The sequence below is a fragment of the Pseudophryne corroboree genome, chromosome 6, assembly GCF_028390025.1.
Source record: "Pseudophryne corroboree isolate aPseCor3 chromosome 6, aPseCor3.hap2, whole genome shotgun sequence".
Lineage (NCBI taxonomy): Eukaryota > Metazoa > Chordata > Amphibia > Anura > Myobatrachidae > Pseudophryne > Pseudophryne corroboree.
The window spans coordinates 572,913,928-572,937,334 of NC_086449.1; the positions used below are offsets into that span (position 1 = coordinate 572,913,928).

General features: G+C 43.4%; 1 protein-coding gene across 3 annotated transcripts in view; it reads left to right on the forward strand.

The window, feature by feature from the left end:
• TCP11L2 (t-complex 11 like 2) overlaps positions 1-23,038 on the forward strand; it is a 43,845-nt gene extending 20,807 nt beyond the window's left edge. For all 3 annotated transcript variants that reach the window (XM_063927842.1, XM_063927841.1, XM_063927843.1), the window contains 8 exons: positions 11-143; positions 1,362-1,482; positions 2,481-2,701; positions 12,986-13,122; positions 18,007-18,188; positions 18,333-18,508; positions 18,683-18,846; positions 22,693-23,038. In XM_063927842.1, the coding sequence (XP_063783912.1) occupies positions 11-143; positions 1,362-1,482; positions 2,481-2,701; positions 12,986-13,122; positions 18,007-18,188; positions 18,333-18,508; positions 18,683-18,846; positions 22,693-22,928 (1,370 nt within the window). In that variant the 3' untranslated portion in view covers positions 22,929-23,038. The remainder of the gene's footprint in view (positions 1-10; positions 144-1,361; positions 1,483-2,480; positions 2,702-12,985; positions 13,123-18,006; positions 18,189-18,332; positions 18,509-18,682; positions 18,847-22,692) is intronic.
• Positions 23,039-23,407: the final 369 nt, after the last annotated feature.

A 23,407-nucleotide genomic window follows, 5' to 3' on the forward strand; every position in this document is an offset into this window, starting at 1 on the left:
TCTGCATTAGCAAGTCCACCAAAACCAGCAACCCTTGATGAAATGATGTCAACGACAAGGAACCTGTCAAATTTATTACTGGCCCATGAAATTGTTGCAAATGAAAACTTCCACATGAATAGCATAGAGCCTCCTAAGAACAGGTATGTCTCTAATGGCGTCTTGGTCACTGTGTAATCATTTTATTGTCAACGACAAAAAGACCTTCTGTAACTGCTATTAAAATTTTAATAACCCATTCCTTTTCCAAATGCTAAAATGCTGCTGTGATTTTCGTGAAATTTTGTTTGACCACTGGTCTAGCCATTTCAGCATAGAGCTATCCCTTTATATAATAGTGACTAATTTATATTGGCAAAATGTGGCCCTTTGTGTCCGTACCACCCTCCCTCTTCCTTATAAGGCAATGCATGGGAGTGATGATCCTGTTCTGCTTTTGTGGTTTATTAATGGAATTCCATTTGATAATTCCCTTTTGTGAGAAACTCTGTAAAACATGTTAAATGAGAAGTTGGACTAGCTCAGTTGTTTTGTCCTTGGAAAGCTAGTGATCTAGAAATCCTGCTACGAATCAAAAACAAGTTTATTATTCACGCTGACATTTTCTTTCCCCACACCAGCCCTTTACACGAATCAGGCAATATTGGAGTCTTGCTGGTGGCTCCAAATTCTACTGATTTTGAAATTTGCAGGAGGTACAAATTGGGAGTGTACCAAAAATGATGCAAACTGACAGCAACGCTCTGTAGCCTCTGTTTGGGGATGATATTGCAGTGTGCATGTACAGGTTGAGTATCCCTTATCCAAAATGCTTGGGACCAGGGGTATTTTGGATATTGGATTTTTCCGTATTTTGGAATAATTGCATACAATAATGAGATATCATGGTGATGGGACCTAAGTGTAAGCACAGAATGCATTTATGTTTCATATACACCTTATACACACAGCCTGAAGGTCATTTTAGCCATTATTTTTTATAACTATGTGTATTAAACAATGTGTGTGTACATTCACACAATTTATTTATGTTTTATATACACCTTATACACACAGCCTGAAGGTAATTTAATACAATACATTTAATTACTTTGTGTATTAAATAAAGTTTGTGTACATTGAGGCTTCAGAAAACAAAGGTTTCACTATATCCGTTTCATTCAAAAAAATCCGTATTTCGGAATATTCCGCATTTCGGAATATTTGGATATGATATACTCAACCTGTAATAATAAACAGCCATTTACCTTTCCTGCTCACAATATAGTGAATGACTTACCTCTGAGTATAGAGAAAATACACTGTTGGCAATGGCTGTATTCTATAAATAATATATATTTTTTTTATTTTTATGTTCCTAGTTTAGAAGGACGGGTGAAGCAGATTGTTCACAAAGCATTCTGGGATTCTCTGGAGTCGGAACTGAAGAAAGATCCGCCACAGTACGAACATGCAATCAAGCTTTTTGATGAAATAAAAGAGGTAATTATATTTTGCGGAAGCATACAAAAAGTAGGCAGTACTGCTGCTGATAGCATTATGATGACTGGACAGTATCGACGCAGTTGTAATTTGTTTTTTAAGGCAATTTAACAGTGTTGGCATTATAAGTTTAAACATGATGCTTTAAAGTTATAATGCCGACCTTCTTAAATTGCTTTAAATAACCTTACAACAGAGTCGGCATTGTCCATTTGACATACTGTTGACTTAGTAACAATGTATTGCTCTACAGTCGATAAGTCATCGCCGTATGGTCAACATGCATTGGGTCAACCGGTACAAAATGTCGACATGACATTGATTGACACGTTTTTTTTCTAACATGTTTTGCAACATTTGCTTGATTTACTATCCACGTGGATATCTATTGGGAATAGTAATGCGAGCCACCTTCTGCGAGGGTACTGATGGAGGTCACAGAACATGAAATATACAAGATTTGCCCCAAAAACATGTGTCGACCTTGTTCTTATCGACCTAATGCATGTTGATAATTTGGTGTCGACCATAACATTGTCAATCTATTATCCCATATGTAAGCTGTTGTATGCTTACAGTACTTTATTTTTGCTTAGTATTTCTTAGTTAAATTTCACCATTGCAACATAGAACATATTGGGCGGTATTCAATTCTTTTCACCCCCTTCCACACCCATTCTGTTTCTGCTGACGGGTATGGTATTACAACCCTTTACACAGCTAAACCTGATTACTATGGGTGCGATAACGGGGATCACTTTAGAAACGAGATTGGGCGTGATATATCATTTGAATATCGCCCTTTGTTTCCAAAAGATGCGACCATTTGCCTGCTTTGTGCACTGTAATATCCCATTCTAATTTCTGATCTGGATGTCGGATTAAAGTTGTAACAAGCAAATGCTTATCTATTTTATTTTATACATGTGAAATTGGAAGTTTGAGGCAAATGTAGATATAATTTTTGATGTATGTTCTTTATTTTTTATTTCCTATAGATTCTGCTTTCCTTCTTAACTCCAGGCACCAACCGGCTGCGCACTCAGATCTGTGAAGTTTTGGATGTAGAGCTAATAAGACAACAATCTGAACACAATACTGTTGATATCCTGAAGCTTGGCAGTTATATCATTAATATCATGGCAAAGTTATGTGCTCCTATCAGAGATGATGATGTGAAAAAGCTAAAAGCCAGTGGTGACATTGTAGAAATGCTGAGGTTCGTGGGCTACGTTTTATTTCTTCATTTTCTTTGCCTGGGCACATCTTATGACCATTTTAATTAATGGAGTGATCTGTTGCCAATGTGGAACCACTTAAGTGGGCACAGTTAGATCCTGAGTGGGGAGCAAGGCAAACAAAAGCAAGTACCTGTACACCTGGGCAAACCATTCTACAGGGGTGCAAATACATTTATTTATTTTCTTTGGATGTAGGGTAAATACTGGCTGGTTTTGCATGTAGCCCAGAAATGCCGGACAGCTTTATTTTTATAATGCAATTTTGCTTTGCTCCCACCTCTGAATCAGCTCTTTAGCGTGCTCAAGCAATGATCAAACTGTTAGATGCAAGTCCAAATATGATAGTCACGATTTGGCAAGTGTCAATTAGTTTGAAGGCAAAACCAAAGTTGTATCATCAAAATCATGTATATGCCTGCAAATTTCAGGCTATTACAACTAGCTGCTGTCTTTACTTTGCACCTAATTGATTGAGCCACCCAATTCTATAAGCTGTGGGAACCTCACGCACTTATCCGTGGGAGTCAGGATGTTTCCTCGCAGCTAAAAATTTGCGTTAAATGCAGCCCTCTGCATTTAACACATGGAAAATTCCATTGGATTCTGCAGTTTACATAGAATCAGTGGGTTTTGCATGTGACCCATGTCTGGGAAAAGGCTAATTCATTGAATTGCTTTTCTCCACTTGGCATGATCAAATAGATGCTTGGTAAATCCCATGGCTAATTGAATCCCCTCCCTTTGTCTGACAATATTTATTTTCCAAATATCCCTATAGACATCTGAAAGATCCCTATCGGTTGTTCGTTTGTATGAGCAGCCATTTTGTGTATCATTTTAGCTTTGCGCCCATTTCCAAAATGACCAGAATATATGGGCACTGTTTACCAGTGATTACATTTCTTGTTCTGATCTGCAATTGCCTATACAATGTTATTACATTGTACTATGTATTTTCTCTTGCGTCCGAGGGGATGCTGGGGTCCACATTAGTACCATGGGGTATAGACAGGTCCACTAGGAGCCATTGGCACTTTAAGAGTTTGAGAGTGTGGGCTGGCTCCTCCCTCTATGCCCCTCCTACCAGACTCAGTTTAGAAAATGTGCCCGGAGGAGCCGGTCACAGCTAGGGGAGCTCTACAGAGCTTCTTTAGTAAAAGTTTATTTTTAGAGTTTATTTTACAGGGAGGCTGCTGGCAACAGCCTCCCTGCTTCAAGGGACTAAGGGGGGGGGGGGGGGGGGGGAGGGAGGAGAGTAGTGTCCGCCCTGCGGGGTCTCAGCCACTATCTCCGCTGACAGGACACTGAGCTCCTGAGGGGATCGCTCACCCTGGCAGCATGCCGCCACCCCCTTACAGAGCCAGAAGATCAGTGGTGAGTCAGTCACTGGCCCCCCCTAGCAAGCGGGGAGCTAGTGTGAGGATGGTGGCAACAGGGTATGGAGCCGGGGCTCAGCGGTACATAGTGCAGCGCCTGTGAGGGGCGCCCTGAACCAGCACCTACACCCTACACTGACCTCTCAGCTTGTCAGGGTCCCAGGATCGCTGCTAGCACAATTCCTCAGGCAAATATTCTCTCCAGAAGAGCGGGAAGACCGCCCCATTAAGGGGGTGGAGCTTCTCCTCAGAGTGGACCCAGCAGCGTTCAGTGCCATTTTCCTGCCTGCAGAAACGCGGTCAGTGAATAGCAGTCCCTCCAGAGCAACTCCAGCTATCTCTTATGGTACCAGGCAGTTGTAGAAGTGGGGGGAGGCTGTGTTAAGACTGTGTAACCTATTACTGTGCACAGTCAGCGCTGGTTGGGGTCTCCCTATACCTTGGAAGCGCTGTGTGTGGGTTGGCTCCAATCTCTGTGTCTTGCCATTCTTGGGGGTGACTTTCTAGACTCGTGTGTGTGTGTGTGTGTGTGTGTGTGTGTGTGTGTGTGTGTGTGTGTGTGTGTGTGTGTGTGTGTGGACTGTTTGGGGTCTCCATTTAGCTATGTCCAGGGACTCTGTGTCATATGTTGCAGAGGATATGTCCTCTCAGGATGAGCTCATTCCATGTAATCAGGATTGCACTGTTTTAGCGCAGATACCAGCAAGGGAGCCTGAATGGTTATCCTCTATCAAATCTATGATTTCTCAGATTTCTACTAGGGTTGCACAGAGTGAATCTGCAACTCAGGTTTTACAGAACTCTATGGCAGTTTGGTCCAGTTCTGTTACCTCAGGGCCCCCCTCTGTAGGTTCCTACAAACGTGCTCTTGCCCAGATTATGCAAGATGACACGGATACCGATTCTGACATGGCAGACGGTGATGGGGATGTGCTCAGGGAGGCCACATCTCTTGCTAAAGGGGTGCAGTTGATGATAGAGACTATCAGGGATGTGTTGAATATTGCTGATACAACACCTGAGCAGGTTGAGGAGGCTTACTTCACTGACAATAATAAATGGTGGCAAACTGCTCTAATCAAGCTGGTAACAATCCTCAGGTGCTGCGGGAGGGGGTTACTCTAGACAAGAAAAACAAAAGGGATTTTTCCCACGCACTCTGCTGGCTGTTAGTAAGAAGAACTATATACTATGTAATAATAGAAAATGTAGAGCTCTTCGTTACATATGTTTTGCAAAAGATATGATAAGCCTCCAGGCCACTTCACGGCTGCTCTATTACTGGAGGTCCCTAACTAAGCATAAGTCCAGGGTTTGGACCCCACAAAGTCGGCTCAAGCCCGACCACCCTAGGGCAGCACACCATTGAAATACTAAAGTGTTAATATGTGTTAAGAAAGAAGCAGAAGCTATGGGTTAGAAAGTGCTACAGAAATAAGGGTGTTAATAAAATACTCAAAAGAGTAATATTAGTGAAAAAATAGGAGTGTTACATAAGTGCTAAATAAATAATATGGCGTGCTGCCCCAAGGTAGCCCAGTCACACCAGACCTGAGGGGTACCACTCCCCAAACCCACACACAGCATAATAATAATAATAATAATAATAATCACTATGGGTCATACAATTGCTTAATGTACGGCCACATGATAATGGCACATACAAAACATATCCAGATTGAGAGCTAGCTTACCTGGAGGCACCCTGGAGGTGCCATTTGGAGGATACAGGGGTGCCTCCAGGTAAGCTAGCTCTCAATCTGGATATGTTTTGTATGTGCCATTATCATGTGGCCATACATTAAGCAATTGTATGACCCATAGTGATTATTATTATTATTATTATTATTATGCTGTGTGTGAGTTTGGGGAGTGGTACCCCTCAGGTCTGGTGTGACTGGGCTACCTTGGGGCAGCACGCCATATTATTTATTTAGCACTTATGTAACACTCCTATTTTTTCACTAATATTACTCTTTTGAGTATTTTATTAACACCCTTATTTCTGTAGCACTTTCTAACCCATAGCTTCTGCTTCTTTCTTAACACATATTAACACTTTAGTATTTCAATGGTGTGCTGCCCTAGGGTGGTCGGGCCTGAGCCGACTTTGTGGGGTCCAAGCCCTGGACTTATGCTTAGTTAGGGACCTCCAGTAATAGAGCAGCCGTGAAGTGGCCTGGAGGCTTATCATATCTTTTGCAAAACATATGTAACGAAGAGCTCTACATTTTCTATTATTACATAGTATTTAGTTCTTCTTACTAACAGCCAGCAGAGTGCGTGGGAAAAATCCCTTTTGTTTTTCTTCACTGACAATAAGAGAGCCACGCTAACCTTCCCTGCGTCCAAAGAATTAAATGCTATTTTTGAGAAAGCATGGGAAAACCCGGAGAAAAAATTCCAGATCCCTAAAATGGTTCTGGTTGGTTTCCCCTTCCCTGAGGAGGATAGAAAAAAATGGGTAAACCCACCCATAGTGGACGCATCTCTATCCAGACTCCCGAAAAAGGTGGTTTTACCTGTCCCAGGATCTACCACCTTTAAAGGAGCGCAAAATTGATACTACGCTCAAATGCATATACACAGGTCAGGCTCTCTTTGGGGAAGCGTTGGATGTGTGGATTTCCATGGCTACAGCGGGTAAGTCACCTTCTCTTCCCTCAGCTGCACCTGCCACGAAGAAACCTTTTTCTTCAGTTGCATCACAGTCCTTTGGGGTTGCTAAAACAAGAAAGGCCAAACCGTCCAACACCTTCTTTAGAGGAGGTCGACCAAAATCCAAGAAACCTGCTACTGCGGGTTCCTAGGAACAGAATCCTGCTTGAGGTACGCCAAAGTCCTCAGCGTGACGGTGGACCACGCAGCCTGGAGGTAGGGCCGGTGGGGGCGAGACTCAGACATTTCAGTCACGTCTGGGTGTCGTTCGACCTGGATCCCTGGGTACAAGATATTGTGTCCCAGGGGTACCGGCTGGAATTTCAAGAATGCCCTCCTCACCGGTTCTTCAAATCAGGCTGGCCAGATTTGGGATCAGGCTGGCCTTACAGGGAGCCATCCAGAAGTTGGTGGAGGCACAGGTTATTGTACCAGATCCTCCCCAGATGCAAAACAAAGGTTACTATTCGAACCTTTTTGTGGTACCGAAACCGGATGGTTCGGTCAGGCCCATTCTGAACTTAAAATCCCTAAACCTCTTTCTGAGGGAGTTCAAGGTCAAAATGGAGTCTCTAAGGGCGGTGATATCAGGTCTCGAGGAGGGGGAATTCCTGACATCCCTGGATATCAAGGATGCGTACCTCCACATTACTATTTGGCAGCCGCATCAAGCTTATCTCCGATTCGCACTGTTGGACTGTCATTTTCAATTCCAAGCCCTGCCATTCAGTCTCTCCACAGCACCAAGTGTTTTCACCAAGGTGATGGCGGAAATGATGGTTCTCCTCCGCAGACAGGGGGTGAACATAATTCCATATCTAGACGATCTGCTGATAAAGGCATCGTCCAAGGAGAAGCTGTTACAGTCCATAGCTCTCATGACCCAGTTTCTCAGGGAACATGGTTTGATCCTGAATCTTCCAAAATCACATTTGGAACCAACCAGGAGGATGTCATTTCTCGGAATGATCTTCGACACGGAAGTGCAGAGGGTGTTTCTTCCAGAGGAAAAAGTGTTTGTGATACAAACAATGGTCCAGGATGTCCTGAAGCCAGCCCGGGTGTCGGTTCATCAGTGCATTCGCCTTCTGGGGAAGATGGTGGCCTCTTACGAGGCTCTGCAGTACGGGAGATTTCATGCTCTGTCCTTCCAACTGGATCTCCTGGACAAATGGTCGGGATCTCATCTACACATGCACCAGAGAATACGTCTGTCGCCAAAAGCCAGGATCTCACTCCTCTGCTGGCTGCAATTACCTCACCTTCTGGAGGGCCACAGGTTCGGGATTCAGGACTGGATCCTTCTAACCACGGATGCAAGTCTACGGGGCTGGGGCGCAGTCACTCAAGGGGAAGCCTTCCAATGAAGGTGGTCAAGTCTGGAAGCCGGCCTGCCGATAAACATTGTGGAATTTAAGAGCAGTCTACAATGGTCTTCTCCAAGCGGCCCATCATCTGAGAAATCGGGCCATTCAAGTGCAGTCGGACAATGTAACGACAGTGGCTTACATAAAACGACAGGGCGGAACGAAGAGCAGAGCTGCTGTGTCAGAGCTAACAAGAATCATCCTCTGGGCGGAAAAACACGCGTTGGTGCTGTCGGCAATCTTCATTCCAGGAGTAGACAACTGGGAAGCAGACTTCCTCAGCAGACACAATGTTCATCCAGGGGAGTGGGGCCTCCATCCGGAGGTGTTCATGGAGGCGACACATCTTTGGGGTGTACCTCAAATAGACATGATGGCCTCTCGTCTCAACAAGAAGCTTCGGCGGTATTGTTCCAGGTCGAGGGACCCGCAAGCCGTGGCAGTGGACGCCCTAGTGACTCCATGGGTGTTCCAGTCGGTATACGTGTTCCTCCACTTCCACCCATTCCAAGGGTTCTAAGACTCCTAAGGAGAAGAGTTCAGGCAATCCTCATTGCTCCGGACTGGCCAAGAAGGGCTTGGTACACGGATCTTCTGCTAGAAGCGCCGAGGCCTCTTCCTCTTGGGAGGACCTGCTGCAGCAGTGGCCGTTCGCTTATCAAGACTTACCGCGGCTACGTTTGACAGCATGGAGGTTGAACGCCAGATATTAGCTCAGAAGGGCATTCCGAACAAAGTTATTCCTACCCTGATACAGGCTAGGAAAGGAGTAACGTAAAAGCATTACCATCACATTTGGAAAAAATGTGTCTTGGTGTGAATCCAAGAAGTTTCCTACGGTGGAGTTTCAACTGGGGCGGTTTCTCCTCTTCCTCCAAGCAGGTGTGGATATGGGCCTGAGATTAGTTTCCGTAAAGGTCCAGATTTCGGCCCTATCCATTTTCTTCCAGAAACAGTTGGCTGCCCTCCCTGAGGTTCAGGCCTTTTTGAAGGGAGTTCTGCACATCCAGTCTCCCTTTGTACAACCTACGGCACCCTGAGATCTTAACGTGGTGTTGCAGTTCCTCAAGTCAGACTGGTTTGAGCCTCTACAGGAGGTTGAGGTCAAGTTTCTCACGTGGAAGGCCGTCACTTTGTTGGCCTTGGCTTCTGCTAGACGTGTGTCGGAGTTGGGGGCTTTGTCATGTAAAAGCCCATACTTAATCTTCCATGAAGATAGAGCTGAGCTCCAGACACGTCCGCAGTTCCATCCGAAGGTTGTGTCAGCATTTCATATCAACCTACCTATTGTGGTGCCAGTTGCTACAGACTACTCAGTTTCATCAAAGTCCTATGATGTTATAAGAGCTCTGAAAATCTATGTGAAGAGGACTGATTGTCACAGAAAATCGGACTCTGTTTGTCCTGTATGATCCCAAGAAACTTGGGTGTCCTGCTTCTAAGCAGACAATCTCTCGCTGGATCAGGTTCACTATCCAGCATGCGTATTCTACGGCAGGATTGCTGTGTCCTACGTCTGTTAAGGCCCACTCTACTCGTAAGGTGGATTCTTCCTGGGCGGCTGCCCGGGGTGTCTCGGCTTTACAGCTTTGCCGAGCGGCTACTTGGTCGGGGTTGAACACGTTTGCAAAGTTCTACAAGTTTGATACTTTGGCCTCTGATGATCTGAAGTTCAGTCAATAAGTTCTGCAGGAGCCTCCGCACTCTTCCTCCCATTCTGGGAGCTTTGGTATATCCCCATGGTACTAATGTGGACCCCAGCATCCTCTAGGACGTAAGAAAATAGGATTTTAATTACCTACCGGTAAATCCTTTTCTCGTAGTCCGTAGAGGATGCTGGGCTCCCGCCCAGCGCTTCGTGATCCTGCAGTGGTTACTTAGTTCAGTACTGATTAGTTCTTGGTTAATTACTGTTTTGTTACTTGGTAAGTAATATTGGGGGTCATTCGTAGCTGTGCTAAATTTAACACTGCTACGATCATTCACACTGACATGCGGGAGGACGCCCAGCACAGGGCTAGTCCGCCCCGCATGTCAGTGCCGGCCCGCAGCGGCTGCTTGTGACGTCACGCAGCCGCCGCAGCCCGCCCCGCCCCCCCCCCCCATGATCTCGCCACCCCTGCGTTGGCCGGACCGCGCCCCCCTGAACGCCGCCGTCCAGCCCCCTCCCATCCAGCGACCGCCTCTGACTCAGAAGCGATCGCTAGGCAACGACGGCTGGCATGCGCCAGTGCACTGCGGTGCTGGCGCATGCGCAGTTCCGACCCGATCGCTGTGAGAAACTGCTGCGAGCGATCGGGTTGGAAGGACCCCCATTGTTCAGCCGTTGCTGATGTTTCAAGCTGGTTAGCTTGGTTTGCCTTGTATGTGTGAGCTGATGTGAATCTCTCCACTATCTGTGTATAATCCTTCTCTCGAAGATGTCCGTCTCCTCTGGCACTGTTTTTAGACTGAGTTTGGTAGGAGGGGCATAGAGGGAGGAGCCAGCCCACACTCTCCAACTCTTAAAGTGCCAATGGCTCTTAATGGACCTGTCTATACCCCATGGTACTAATGTGGACCCTAGCATCCTCTATGGACTACGAGAAAAGGATTTACCGGTAGGTAATTAAAATCCTATATTATTTTATTTATTTATTTATTTATTTATTTATTTTTTAATGTCCTGACATAATACTGTGTTTGCCATATAATCCAATAAAACACTGGGGGGGGGGGGGGGGGAGAATTCAGTTCAGTGCTATGGACGCAATTCCTCATTCCGGAGTTGCAAATCGCATCCATCTACTTTGCACATTTTGCCTTACACCCCATAGGTGTCTGCAGGATCTGGCTGATGTGCACACCTGAGTATTATGGCGTGTCACCAGTAATTGAATCCCCCCCCCTCCCTACACAGAATCGCCACTGATTTCCCAGCTATTGTGCTGTTAAAAGGAACATCTGTTTTGCTCCTAGATGTTCTCATTGCTGAACATGGCTGGCTTACTCTTTCTAGCTGCCTAATAGTGATTATCTCATCTCAGGAATCGCAAGTGCAGAGTTATTAATAGTGTTTCACTCGTCTGGTTATAAAAGGAATGGCCGAAGTACTGCAGATGTATTTCTGTCCACTGTAGAGCTAGGTCAGCCTGTTACTCTTTATATTTAACTTGTTTGTTTATAACACTCAGCTGCACATCCTTATTAAAGGGGCACTACCTGCACAATGTTATATTTTTAATGCTTAACCCAGTGGTTCCCAAATGATCTTGAATCATGATGCCTTAGAATATCAGCCTTTTTTTTTTTTTCTTTTTCCCAACAGCACCCCTACGATAAATGTGTTTTTTTTTTTGTTTTTTTTTTTGATATTTTAATTATTATTTTTCTCCAAATTTAAGTAAATTGAGCTTACCCATCAACCTTTAGTTCAGTTATATGCTGGTGTACAGGTGTGCTTCTGACTACCCACATGTTCTATGATAGACAAAGCCAGGGTTCCAATCACTTTGACCATAAATTGATTTGGTCCTGGACCACCAACCTGTGGCATCCCTGCAAGAGCTTCTCAGCACTTGGGGTGCCTAGGCACACCATTTGGGAACCACTGCATTAACCTGTTGGGAAAAATTGCATTCTATAAAATTATACTTAGAAGCTGATTGGTTGCCATGGGAAACCTCTCCACTGGCCCACTTCTCCACTCTTTTCACTGCTTCATACATCTACCCCTGAGAGTGTTGTCTCTAGACCAAATGTTCAAAAAGTTAATCATGATTTGCCGGAGCATCGTGGGACTCAACTCACCATTAATACTCTACTTGTTTCCTTTTTTTTTTTTTGGCTTGCATGATAGACCTATACTTGTAATGAGACAAAACAGCCCCACATAGTGTGTAACGGAGAAAAATAAAGATGGCATCCATCCCCAAATCGTGAACAACAGAGCAATGAGGAATGTTCCCCATAATTGGTGGCTCTATTCTAGTGTCAGGATAGTTTAACGTGCTGTAGTTAAACACTTGAGTGGACATGAGCCATAATAGAGCAAATCTAGCAAATACCTTATGGATCTGGTTTTGGCTATACTCTTTGTTGTGCTAGCAAATTAAAACCATTGGCTAAATGATTCAGCTTTGGGTTCACACATACAGGATGAACTCGTAAGCATTCAGGGGGATGCTTATCTGATGCATATGATATTTGCAACGGTGGGTACACCCTAGCCGATGTGCTCGGTGAGCTACATCGCCTAGTGTGTCCCCCTCCTGGGCCAGGTCGCCCGACGTGGGCATACACAGGGTGTGCGATATCAGCTGTGGCTGGTCCATGCATGTGACCGGTTACAATCTAATGGGACGAGTGCACAGCTGAGACGAATTGAGTCCAGTGTGAGTAGTTTAGGTGGGAGTGGGGTAAGCTCTGATACAAAGATGGACAGAAGTTCTGCCAGTTCGTAGGTTTGCAGATGAACAATTTGTATGATCTGAGGAGTGGAACACACATATTACAGAGCAGGGCAAACACAAGCATTCACTTTATGGATTTATTATTGATAGGAGAAAGAGGTAGCGAGTTCATATTTTTAGGAGGTACCTTGCCCAATATCATTTCCTAATTTTGCAAAAAAAAGTCTTGGATTTTGTATCAGCAGTCCTGAATGTCTATGGTTCTTGTCATTTCTTCATTTTGTGCCTTCATGTTGCACAGAGAAGCTCATTTCTTTGTAACATGGAATAATGCTGTAAAAGCTACAAATGCACAATGCAGCATTCAACCTCACGCAAAACAAAAACCCAAATGGTGCTTTTAGTGGTTGCCTATGTTTTCCATTTAAATGGGTCAATCTTTACGTACTAATTTTCTTGGTCTGTTTCAGGGATGTCTTTCATGTGCTGGACCTCATGAAAATGGATATGGTTAATTATACTATACAGAACATTAGACCACAGCTTCAGCGACAGTTGGCAGAGTATGAAAGGGTCAAATTCCAGGAAATACTTGAAAAATCACCTGGTATGTATGATCTTCAAGTACCTTTTTTTTTTTTTTTTTTTTGGATATATACATATATATATTTTCAAGGTTTGTGTGTATTCTGTGTCTGAACTGTTATTAGTATGTAGGGTATTTTAAATGAAGCCCCTTTTTTTTTTTTTGTAGTCCATTAAATGTAAAAGTTTACAAAATGGAAGCATTAGCAGGGGTGCGGTTGGGTTGGGGGGGGGGGGGGGGCGGGGGGAGATATTTACAAGTGCTTTGACTTGGCATCAGCCTAGTGGTTGCAGTGAGTATCACCATAATCTGACCCATATTTGATTTCAATTTACACATTTTTTTTAAGAAACCTACACAGAATTAGGCGCTTGTACATTTAAATCTTGCCTTGAGAATAAGTTGTATCATACAGGAGATGTTAATGACTGCTGGGTTAAAGTATACAGTATATAGCCCAACTCTGCTTCAGATTCATTACATTCGGCCACAGCATGACCACAGGAACAGCTAGTCTCTTGCATGATTTTGTTCTGCACATGCACAGAAAGCAAACCCATACATTCGTATGGAACCATAAGACCAGATAGGCGGTATGCAGATGGACGGAGGCATTCTCACGTAGACAAATTTCAGTAAAAGTGTGTTCACACAAAGGCGACTCTTGCAGACCACAACACATAAATGCCTATATGCAATCTAGGAGGTGTATCCTGTGCACCTACTACACAATAACTTTTTGAAAACACAGCATACAGATGGAGCCTCGCTCATCTATGCAGTCTGTGGCGTTAGTCCCGATCACGGAGTCGCAGCGTGCCTGGGCGCAAGGCGCCGTGCCTAGACGTAGGGAGGCTCACAGAGCTTATGGCATTACCGGTGAGTGTAATATCTGTGATCATCTACCAGATTTTGCTTTTTAAAATCACTATTGCGCATGCTTGTGGTCTCCATTGAAATACAGTACACAATAGCGCAAGAACTACTTTACTGTACACTGTTGCTGTACGAGCGTATCATTGCACTATTTTAAATACGCTGCGGCAATGATGTCCTATAGACAAATCAATAAATAAAAATAGTTTATACAGACGCAAATAAACGTGTCAAAGCAATGGTTTATTGACGTTAGGTTTATGTGAGCTATTAAATTGAAATGGGCTTAAAGCTTAATAGCTCCGGTTCTAGGGCTCCAATCTGCTCAGGAAGGGAAGGGAAGACCATTAACTACCAGGGGATACTGACCACAAGTTTCTGTGACCTCCACAAGGCTAACGGCAAGCATTGGAACCCATGGTGGGTCTGAATTAACGGGCCCGTTCTAGTCTGTGGGAAAATTGGTCTACTTTGCGGCCCGATATCTTCGGTTCTGGTTGTCCCAGAGACTCGAGCCCGGTACCATACGAAAGAGGAGACTCTTGGCTTTCGGGCAGACTGGCCAATAGTTTATGTAACACCGCAAAGGGAGAGGCAAGCAACTGTGTGTCGGGTCCCCTCCAATTGTCTGCTCAGTTTACACGGGGTGTGGGGTTTCTGGCTAGATAGAAAATACTGTACAGAGACGCTAAGCACAGTGTTTTGGTATCCAGGAACTTAGGGAGGAGCTTTCATCTCTCCCCATTTATCCTTATAAATATAAGCTTCTGTAGCCTTTAGAGCAGAGTACGTTACAAGCTTTTCATGCTACTTAGTACTCAAATAGAAATGACTATATAGAGACGCTAAGCAAAGTGTTATGGCATCCAGGAACTTAGGGAGGAGCTTTTATCTCTCTCCAATATACTTAAGATAACACTTGCTACTGTAGCTTTTAGACAGAGTATGTTACAAGCTGTTTTATTTTCTATTTCAGTACTATGTAGCACGAACAGCTTGTAACATACTCTGCTCTAAAGGCTACAGCAGCAAGTGTTATCTTTATAAGTAAAATGGGGAGGGAGGAGCTTTTATCTCTTAAGTTCCTGGATGCCAAAACACCGTGCTTGGACACTCTGTACAGTATTTTCTATCTAGCCAGAAACCCTGCACCCCGTGCAAGCTGGGCGGGCAATTGGAGGGGACCCATCACACAGTTGCTTGCTGTTTCCCTTCCCCATGTCACATATACTAGTGGTCAGTCTGTCCCGAAAGCCAAGTATCTCCTCTTTCGTATGGTACTAGGCTTGAGTCTCTGGGACATCCAGAACCGGAGATATTGGGGCGCAAAGTGGACCCATTTTCCCCTAGAATATAAATTCAGACCCACCATGGGTTCAGATGCTTGTCGTTAGCCTTGTGGCGGTCACCAAAACTTGGGGTTGGTATCCTCTGGTAGCTAATCGTATCCCCCCCCACCCCCCCACCTTCCATACGAACCCCGTTCTGAGTCGACTGGAGCCCCAGAACCGGAGATATTAAGCTTTAAGCCCAATTTAATTTAATAGCGTGCATCAACCTAACGTCAATAGACCATTGCTTTAACACGTTCGCTTGCGTCTGTATACACTATATTTTTATTTATTGGTTTCTTTTTTTGGGTCCCGACAGAGAATTTAATATTATCGACAGCGTCTCTGAACTCCGCTGGTTAACCCCCACTTCTCCCCTCACCTTTCCCCCTCCCCTTAGAGACTTTCAGACAAAGGCCAGCTTACAGTCAATAAATTGCCAACACAGTATGTAAATGAAGGGCTGATACTACAGTCGCTTTGGTTGGGGGGAAAGGATTAGAGAGGGCCAGAGTGAATGTACAGTACTGTGCTACGGATTTGCGTGTCAGACGCCCCGACAGTTGGTTATGGAAACAGGTCTTTTCCTGTGTGCATTATTCTATTGAATGTAAGGTTCTTAAATATATGCATGTTATAAAAAAATAATAATAAAGTGTCAAGAAGAAAAACAAAACAAATACATTCGCACTTTGGGAATCGAACCCGGGACGGAGCATGGGGCGCAGGACACTTCACCACTTGGCCACGAAGCCTGGTGATAGAGAGAGACAATCTCATGTGTAAATGTAAGGAGTGATCCCTTACCATGGGTTTTGCTGTATGGCTACGAGACTTGGATGTTCACATACAGTACTGTATGCCTAACATCAATGGACCATAGCTTTAACACATTCATTTGCGTCTGTATACGCTATTTTTATTGATTAGTCTACGGGACTTGGACGCTCACATAACCCTAATGTCAGTGGACCATTGCTTTAACACGTTCGCTTGCATCTGCATACACTAATTTTATTGATTAATTTATTGGCTTCTTTTTTTTTAATTGACTCTCTCCGTCTGACCATTGGTCTGTGTATACAGTATACTGTACACACAGTATACAGTTACATTACGGTCATCACTGACCATTTGCCAGAGCTTGTAGCTCCATCCGCCACTACTCGCTCTGCAGTACTGGATTAGTGGAGCATTAGCCACCCAGTGGTGAAGATGTGTATTGCATGCTGTGTATGTAGTCATACCTCAACGCGCCTGTCCGTGCAACAACTGAGCAACCTGAGCCATCGCTTAGGCGCGACTAATCCTCCATTTAGGCGGAGAAACAGCAACGATGAGGGAGGCTCCATCTGTACATGCTGCCAATGTGTAGGTCTACACATCTCTTCTTTAGATGACTGGCCCTGCATATGTGAAGAACTGTAATCTGTTTGTGAGCACTTCTTTGTTCGGCATTTGGAAATCTCCCCCCCCTCCCCCCATGCCGTAACATGGTGATGTCTAATATAGCCAACCTTCAATAGTGCCTTATGAATAGGTATCAAGCATTGCGTTGATCTTAAGCCTTTAGTACAAATGTAATTATTCTCTGTGATTCATAACAGCACAAATATAGCCGGGTTAATTGTACTGGTTTCCGTCATTCCCTTGTGGCAAATAGCTGCCCAGAATGTTGATTGGAAGTTGTCTCAAATAAAATTCTTCTAATTAGCAGCCCCCAGTAATGTGGAAGGAGGGGCTAGAAGGGGGCAGGGTAGAAATATAAATCCTTCTTGCCTTACTGTGCAGTGCACAGTACTGTGAGCCATCCATAGAGAGAGAGACACTGGAAAATAGAGGTGCTAGCCGGACATGCATACAGAAATCAGATTCTGCATTGCTTCTCATAGGCAAAATGCAATGCTCCTACGTGGTGCAGGGAAGGCTCCTGGGGGGTTGGGTATGTGTTACCGGCGCTGGGGATCCCGGTGGTCAGCATACCGACTGCGGGATCCCAGCAGCAGAATGCTGGCGGGGGTCGAGCGCAAAGAAGCCCCTTGCGGGCACAGCGGCGAGCTTCGCTCACCACAGGTTCCATTTTCCACTCTATGGGTGATATGGACACCCACAAGTGGTAATAGTCCCTGTTAGTCGGCATGCCGACTGTCTGGATTTAAAGGGGGGGGGGGGGCAGGATGTAGCCTTCATTATTGCAACTGGCGGTCTCCTGACCTCCGGTCACATAACTACATTCCCTCCAGAAAGCAAGGTACTCGCTCTTGAGAGAGGGAAGGCACTGTGGCAGAAGAAGGCTTTAATTTATTCCTCTGGGGTTTTGTTATGGTTAAGAAAGCATGATTTATAAAGTACTACAATGTAGTAGGTCTTTGGTGTTTTAGTTTATATCCATGTTGAGAAAACCTGAAACGCTTTTCGGCTTTGCGTTATGCAGTCCTTTAAACATCAATAGAGCAGCACAGTGCTCTTACACTGTGGAATATGTTCATTTAATTAATATATACAATGAAAAAAACTATTTCTAATAACAGGTCAGCAGACCTTTTATATACATATTAAAAGCTATAATTAATGCCAAAACAAACCAAAGGACCTGGGGGCTGCATGTGGCCCTAGGGCCATATGTTGTCTGTGGTTTATATCCACGCCAGTTTCTGAAAGTGTAATTTGCATGTGAACCGAATGTATCTTAATTTAGATGCTCTCAATCAAACCATCGAATGGATTCGGCAATCTCTTGAAGCTGCAACAGAAGAAAGATCCCAGAAAAGTTCATCTGGTGAAAATGGAGTAACTATGGAAAGTCTGAGCCCTACCCTGGTGCTAAACAGTGGTTTTGTGAAACTTTTACATATGGACTATAACCATGCTGTACCAGAGGTAAGTGGCCAAAGCTGTCCTTCAAGCATGTGTTTTTCTGTAGACTGTTCTTCAGAATAGGCTTATATACATTTATTTATTTTAATCCTGTTGTCGTATCCCACTGTTAGCACTTCATTAATTTTCGTTTTCCCTTCTGTCCAGACGCTGCTTACAGATGATTTACGTATTCAAGAATTAAAGTACAAACTGCACCAAGTTAAATTGCTAGCCTGTGTCTGCCTCATTACTCAGAATAGTCTCGGCTCTGTGTGCACCACTAAATTTATTGAGCAAGTCAAGGAAATCGCAGCAATTCTCCTTCAAGGCATAAACCTCCAGTAAGTGGTCATTTTAATATTGTCAAAGTCAGATTTAATAATATACTTGTTACTAATTGGACAGCAGAGTATCCTCCTAATTATCAGTGCACTGAAATGTAATTGTAAGTTTATTGAATAGTTTTAAATTATCAGTATTCCTCCTTTTTTTTTTTTTTTTTTTTTTTTTTTTAGAACCATTAATTTGAAGGAGTCTCTCATTGGACTGAGCACCAAAATATGTTTTGAGGTGAACAAATTGCTGATTGACAGTGCACTTAGTACTGAGGCACAGACTATCCTCACAGGGCAGATCTGTAGCTTAACTGAGAAAGACCATCCCATTTACAACTTGATAGGTAAGTGGCAGAATAAATGTGTTTTTAGTTTAAATGTTTATTCCAGTTTTTCTCAACTTTTTTTTTTATTTTTATTTATTTATTTTTTATCATGACGCCATAGAGATTTAGAATTTTATTCACTGCACCCCTAGGCTGAAAGTTGTATTTCACATGCATGTCATTGTCCAGTTTTATCCTCCTCAACTCTGTCTTAAGCCGTGATTTCATAGGTTGTACAAAGACTTTACCAGCTTCATCATTTTACATAGATGGAAAATACACATACATTTTAACAGTTCTCCTTTTAAAACATCTGGCTAGCAATTAATGTATACAACATTGCCGCTCAGATTGCGTCCTCCTACAGATTCTTAAAAAAATATTACATTTAAGAAAGTGTACATTTAGTACAGTGTGGAAGCCAAGCTTAGACTAACAGCTCTATGGAAACATGTATGTACAGTATGTATGAATGAATATTTGTCAAGCACATAAAATGACTACCCTCACAGTGTGCAAGGAACAGGCAGACACATGGGGGTATATTTACTGAAAGTCGGTGTTGATCAATTTTTGGACGATGTTTGGTAGATTTTTGATCGATTTTGTGTTTCAGGGTCTAAATCACACATTTACAGATTTTTGACATCGTAAAAAAATAAAAAAAATATTCAAATTATCTGTTAGTAAAATGTGTGATTTATTTATTAACCGTTTCTTATATAGCGCAGCAAATTCCGTTGCGCTTTACTATTGGATTTAGACCCTGAAATACAATATCGACCAAACATTGACCCAGATCGATTTTAGTAAATATACCCCTAAATCCCACAGATGAATTTTGACATTATTATTATTTTTATTATTCTTATTACTTATATACTGTGTATATGTATAAAATATATATATATATATATATATATATATATATATATATATATATATATATTTATTTATTTTTTTTATTTCAAAGGTTGTCAAGAACATCTTAGTAAATGTGTGATTTAGACCCTGAACACACAGAGTCTATCAAAAATTGACCCATGGAATGGGAGGCTGAGCTGCATCCTCTCTGCCTGCTCAGTTTGCACAATTTGACATTATTATTTTTCCCATAGCATGAAGTTGAATATAGGACCAGAAGGGAACACCTAGCTGTGGGGAAGGGAGTGTACCCATTTCCACTAATGATAAGGTCTATATACACTGCTCAAAAAAATAAAGGGAACACTAAAATAACACATCCTAGATCTGAATGAATGAAATATTCTTCTTAAATACTTTGTTCTTTACATAGTTGAATGTGCTGACAACAAAATCACACAAAAAGTATCAATGGAAATCAAATTTATTAACCCATGGAGGTCTGGATTTGGAGTCACACTCAAAATGAAAGTAGAAAAACACACTACAGACTGATCCAACGTTGATGTAATGTCCTTAAAACAAGTCAAAATGAGGCTCAGTAGTGTGTGGGGCCTCCACGTGCCTGTATGACCTCCCTACAATGCCTGGGCATGCTCCTGATGAGGTGGCGGATGGTCTCCTGAGGGATCTCCTCCCAGACCTGGACTAAAGCATCCTCCAACTCCTGGACAGTCTGTGGTGCAACGTGGCGTTGGTGGATGGAGCGAGACATGATGTCCCAAATGTGCTCAATTGGATTCAGGTCAGGGGAACGGGCGGGCCAGTCCACAGTATCAATGCCTTCGTCTTGCAGGAACTGCTGACACACTCCAGCCACATGAGGTCTAGCATTTTCTTGCATTAGGAGGAACCCAGGGCCAACCGCACCTGCATATGGTCTCACAAGGGGTCTGAGGATCTCCTCTCGGTACCTAATGGCAGTCAGGCTACCTCTGGCGAGCACATGGAGGGCTGTGCGGCCCCCCAAAGAAATGCCACCCCACACCATTGCTGACCCACTGCCAAACCAGTCATGCTGGAGGATGTTGCAGGCAGCAGAACGTTCTCTTTGGCGTCTCCTGACTCTGTCACGTCTGTCACATGTGCTCAGTGAGAACCTGCTTTCATCTGTGAAGAGCACAGGGTGCCAGTGGCGAATTTGCCAATCTTGGTGTTCTCTGGCAAATGCCAAACGTCTCTTGCACGGTGTTGGGCTGTTAGCACAACCCCTACCTGTGGACGTTGGGCCCTCATACCACCCTCATGGAGTCTGTTTCTGATCGTTTGAGTAGACACATGCACATTTGTGGCTTGCTGGAGTTAATTTTGCAGGGCTCTGGCAGTGCTCCTCCTGTTCCTCCTTGCACAAAGGCGGAGGTAGCGGTCCTGCTGCTGGGTTGTTGCCCTCCTACGGCCTCCTCCACGTCTCCTGATGTACTGGCCAGTCTCCTGGTAGCGCCTCCATGTTCTGGACACTACGCTGACAGACACAGCAAACCTTCTTGCCACAGCTCGCATTGATGTGCCATCCTGGATGAGCTGCACTACCTGAGCCACTTGTGTGGGTTGTAGACTCCGTCTCTTGTTACCACTAGAGTGAAAGCACCGCCAGCTTTCAAAAGTGACGAAAACATCAGCCTGAAAACATAGGAGCTGAGAAGTGATCTGTGGTCACCACCTGCAGAACAACTCCTTTATTAGGGGTGTCTTGCTAATTGCCTATAATTTCCACCTGTTTATTCCATTTGCACAACAGCATGTGAAATTGATTGTCAATCAGTGTTGCTTCCTAAGTGGAGAGTTTGATTTACAGAAGTGTGATTGACTTGGAGTTACATTGTGTTGTTTAAGTGTTCCCTTTATTTTTTTGAGCAGTGTACTTCTAACGGGATGCATCTTGCACCTTCCATTGCACTTTGAAGCTTTGTTTTACAGCGGACAAAGTATATTGAAACCACAGATGCCACATATAATCTAAAACATTCCTATGTCCCCTCACCCCCTTGCTGATTAGCATTATTATTATTTGCTGTATATGCCATAACTGAGGCCAAACCTTGCAATATTTTCCCAGAAAAAAAAAAGAAAATAGTAATCCAGAGAAATGGTTGGGCTTTTGGTGTGACTTTTACAAATTGCACACCTAGACATAACTCTTGTCTGTAGGACAGATCCTCTTAACCACAGGGATGCAAAATGATAGCATATTGTGAATGAGGCACACGAAATGCACAGAATTGAAGGCAAACCTAACAGTCACATCCATAATTGTTAGATGTCTTCAATGTTGAATGAGGTTTCAAATTCTACACCAGTTGTACATTACATACATACATACATACATACATACATACATACATACTATAACTGCATGTTTGCATTGAATTCTGTATTACAGCAATACCATAAAAATAAAAAATGGCAATACCATGCATACATACAGTGGCTACAGAGTTATTGTTAAACCGGTATCCGGACTCCAGGTCGACACCAGAAATAGACTGAGGCGGACAAAAGGTCGACATGAACAAGATCGGCATGGAAAAGGGTCGACATGAGTCTTTCACAATTTTTTTATTTTATTTTTTAAATTTTTTTTATTTTTTCATACTTTACGATCCATGTGGACTACGATTGGGAATAGTAACTTATGCCGGGCGGAGCGAGCCATGCGAGGGGACCCGGTGCACTAATTGGGGGTTCCCGGTCACATTACGAAGAAAACGACACTCCAAAAAAACATTAAAACCGCTTATCGACCTTTTTCCATTTCGACCTTGCTCATGTGGACCTTTTGTCCATGTCGACCTATTTCTGGTGTCCACCTAAGGTGTGTTGACCAATTGTTGTCGACCTTGAGTCCCAGACCCGTTAAACCAGAGGTCACTAAACCTCGAATCTCTAAAACTTAATCTCATGTCCTAAATAAACTAACTTTTCTTTTTGTTTTTGTTAAAGAAAAACGAATTGATGAGTACCTGACAACATTCCTTCGTCTTCCTTATCCATACAAACATGTTCCTATACTACCTGGAGGTCTCACGTCTGTGCATAAGGAAATGGAGTTCATTGGATTTCACTACTCAAACATTGTGAATTTTAACAAGCAAGTACACGGACCATTCTATGCAAATATATTTCGGAAACTGCTTTTCAGCGAAGCACAAGTAGGAAAAGCAGAGACTCTGTCATAATGTGGCATTAATTAAAGAACTTTGCACCATCTATGTAAATGCACATTTCTTAAGAGTACTTTTATGACAAAGGAGAAAAAATACATTTTATAAATAATTTTAACTTGAAAGTACTTTGTTTCAGCAATTTCTGCTGAACAGAATTCATATTTTTAAAGAAAGCCTCTCTACTATGTAAGGCCTTGTACTCGCATGTTAATGTTTACCACATACAGATGTGTTCTCGTACATCTTGCCTCGATACGCCACACAGCGGTAGATGCCTGTGGTGTGTGAGCTGACAGGGCCTGTGTAACTCTGTCAGCGTTGGTCATTTTTTATTTTTTTTTATTGTTACGTGAGTAAGCTGTATCTGCATATGAAATGCTATGTTACAGTGTTCAGTGTTTCCTAGGTAATCACAGTAGCGTAGCATTTCATATGCATATACAGTAGAGGCCGCACACAGAATATAAGCAAAATGTAAGCATATAGTATTT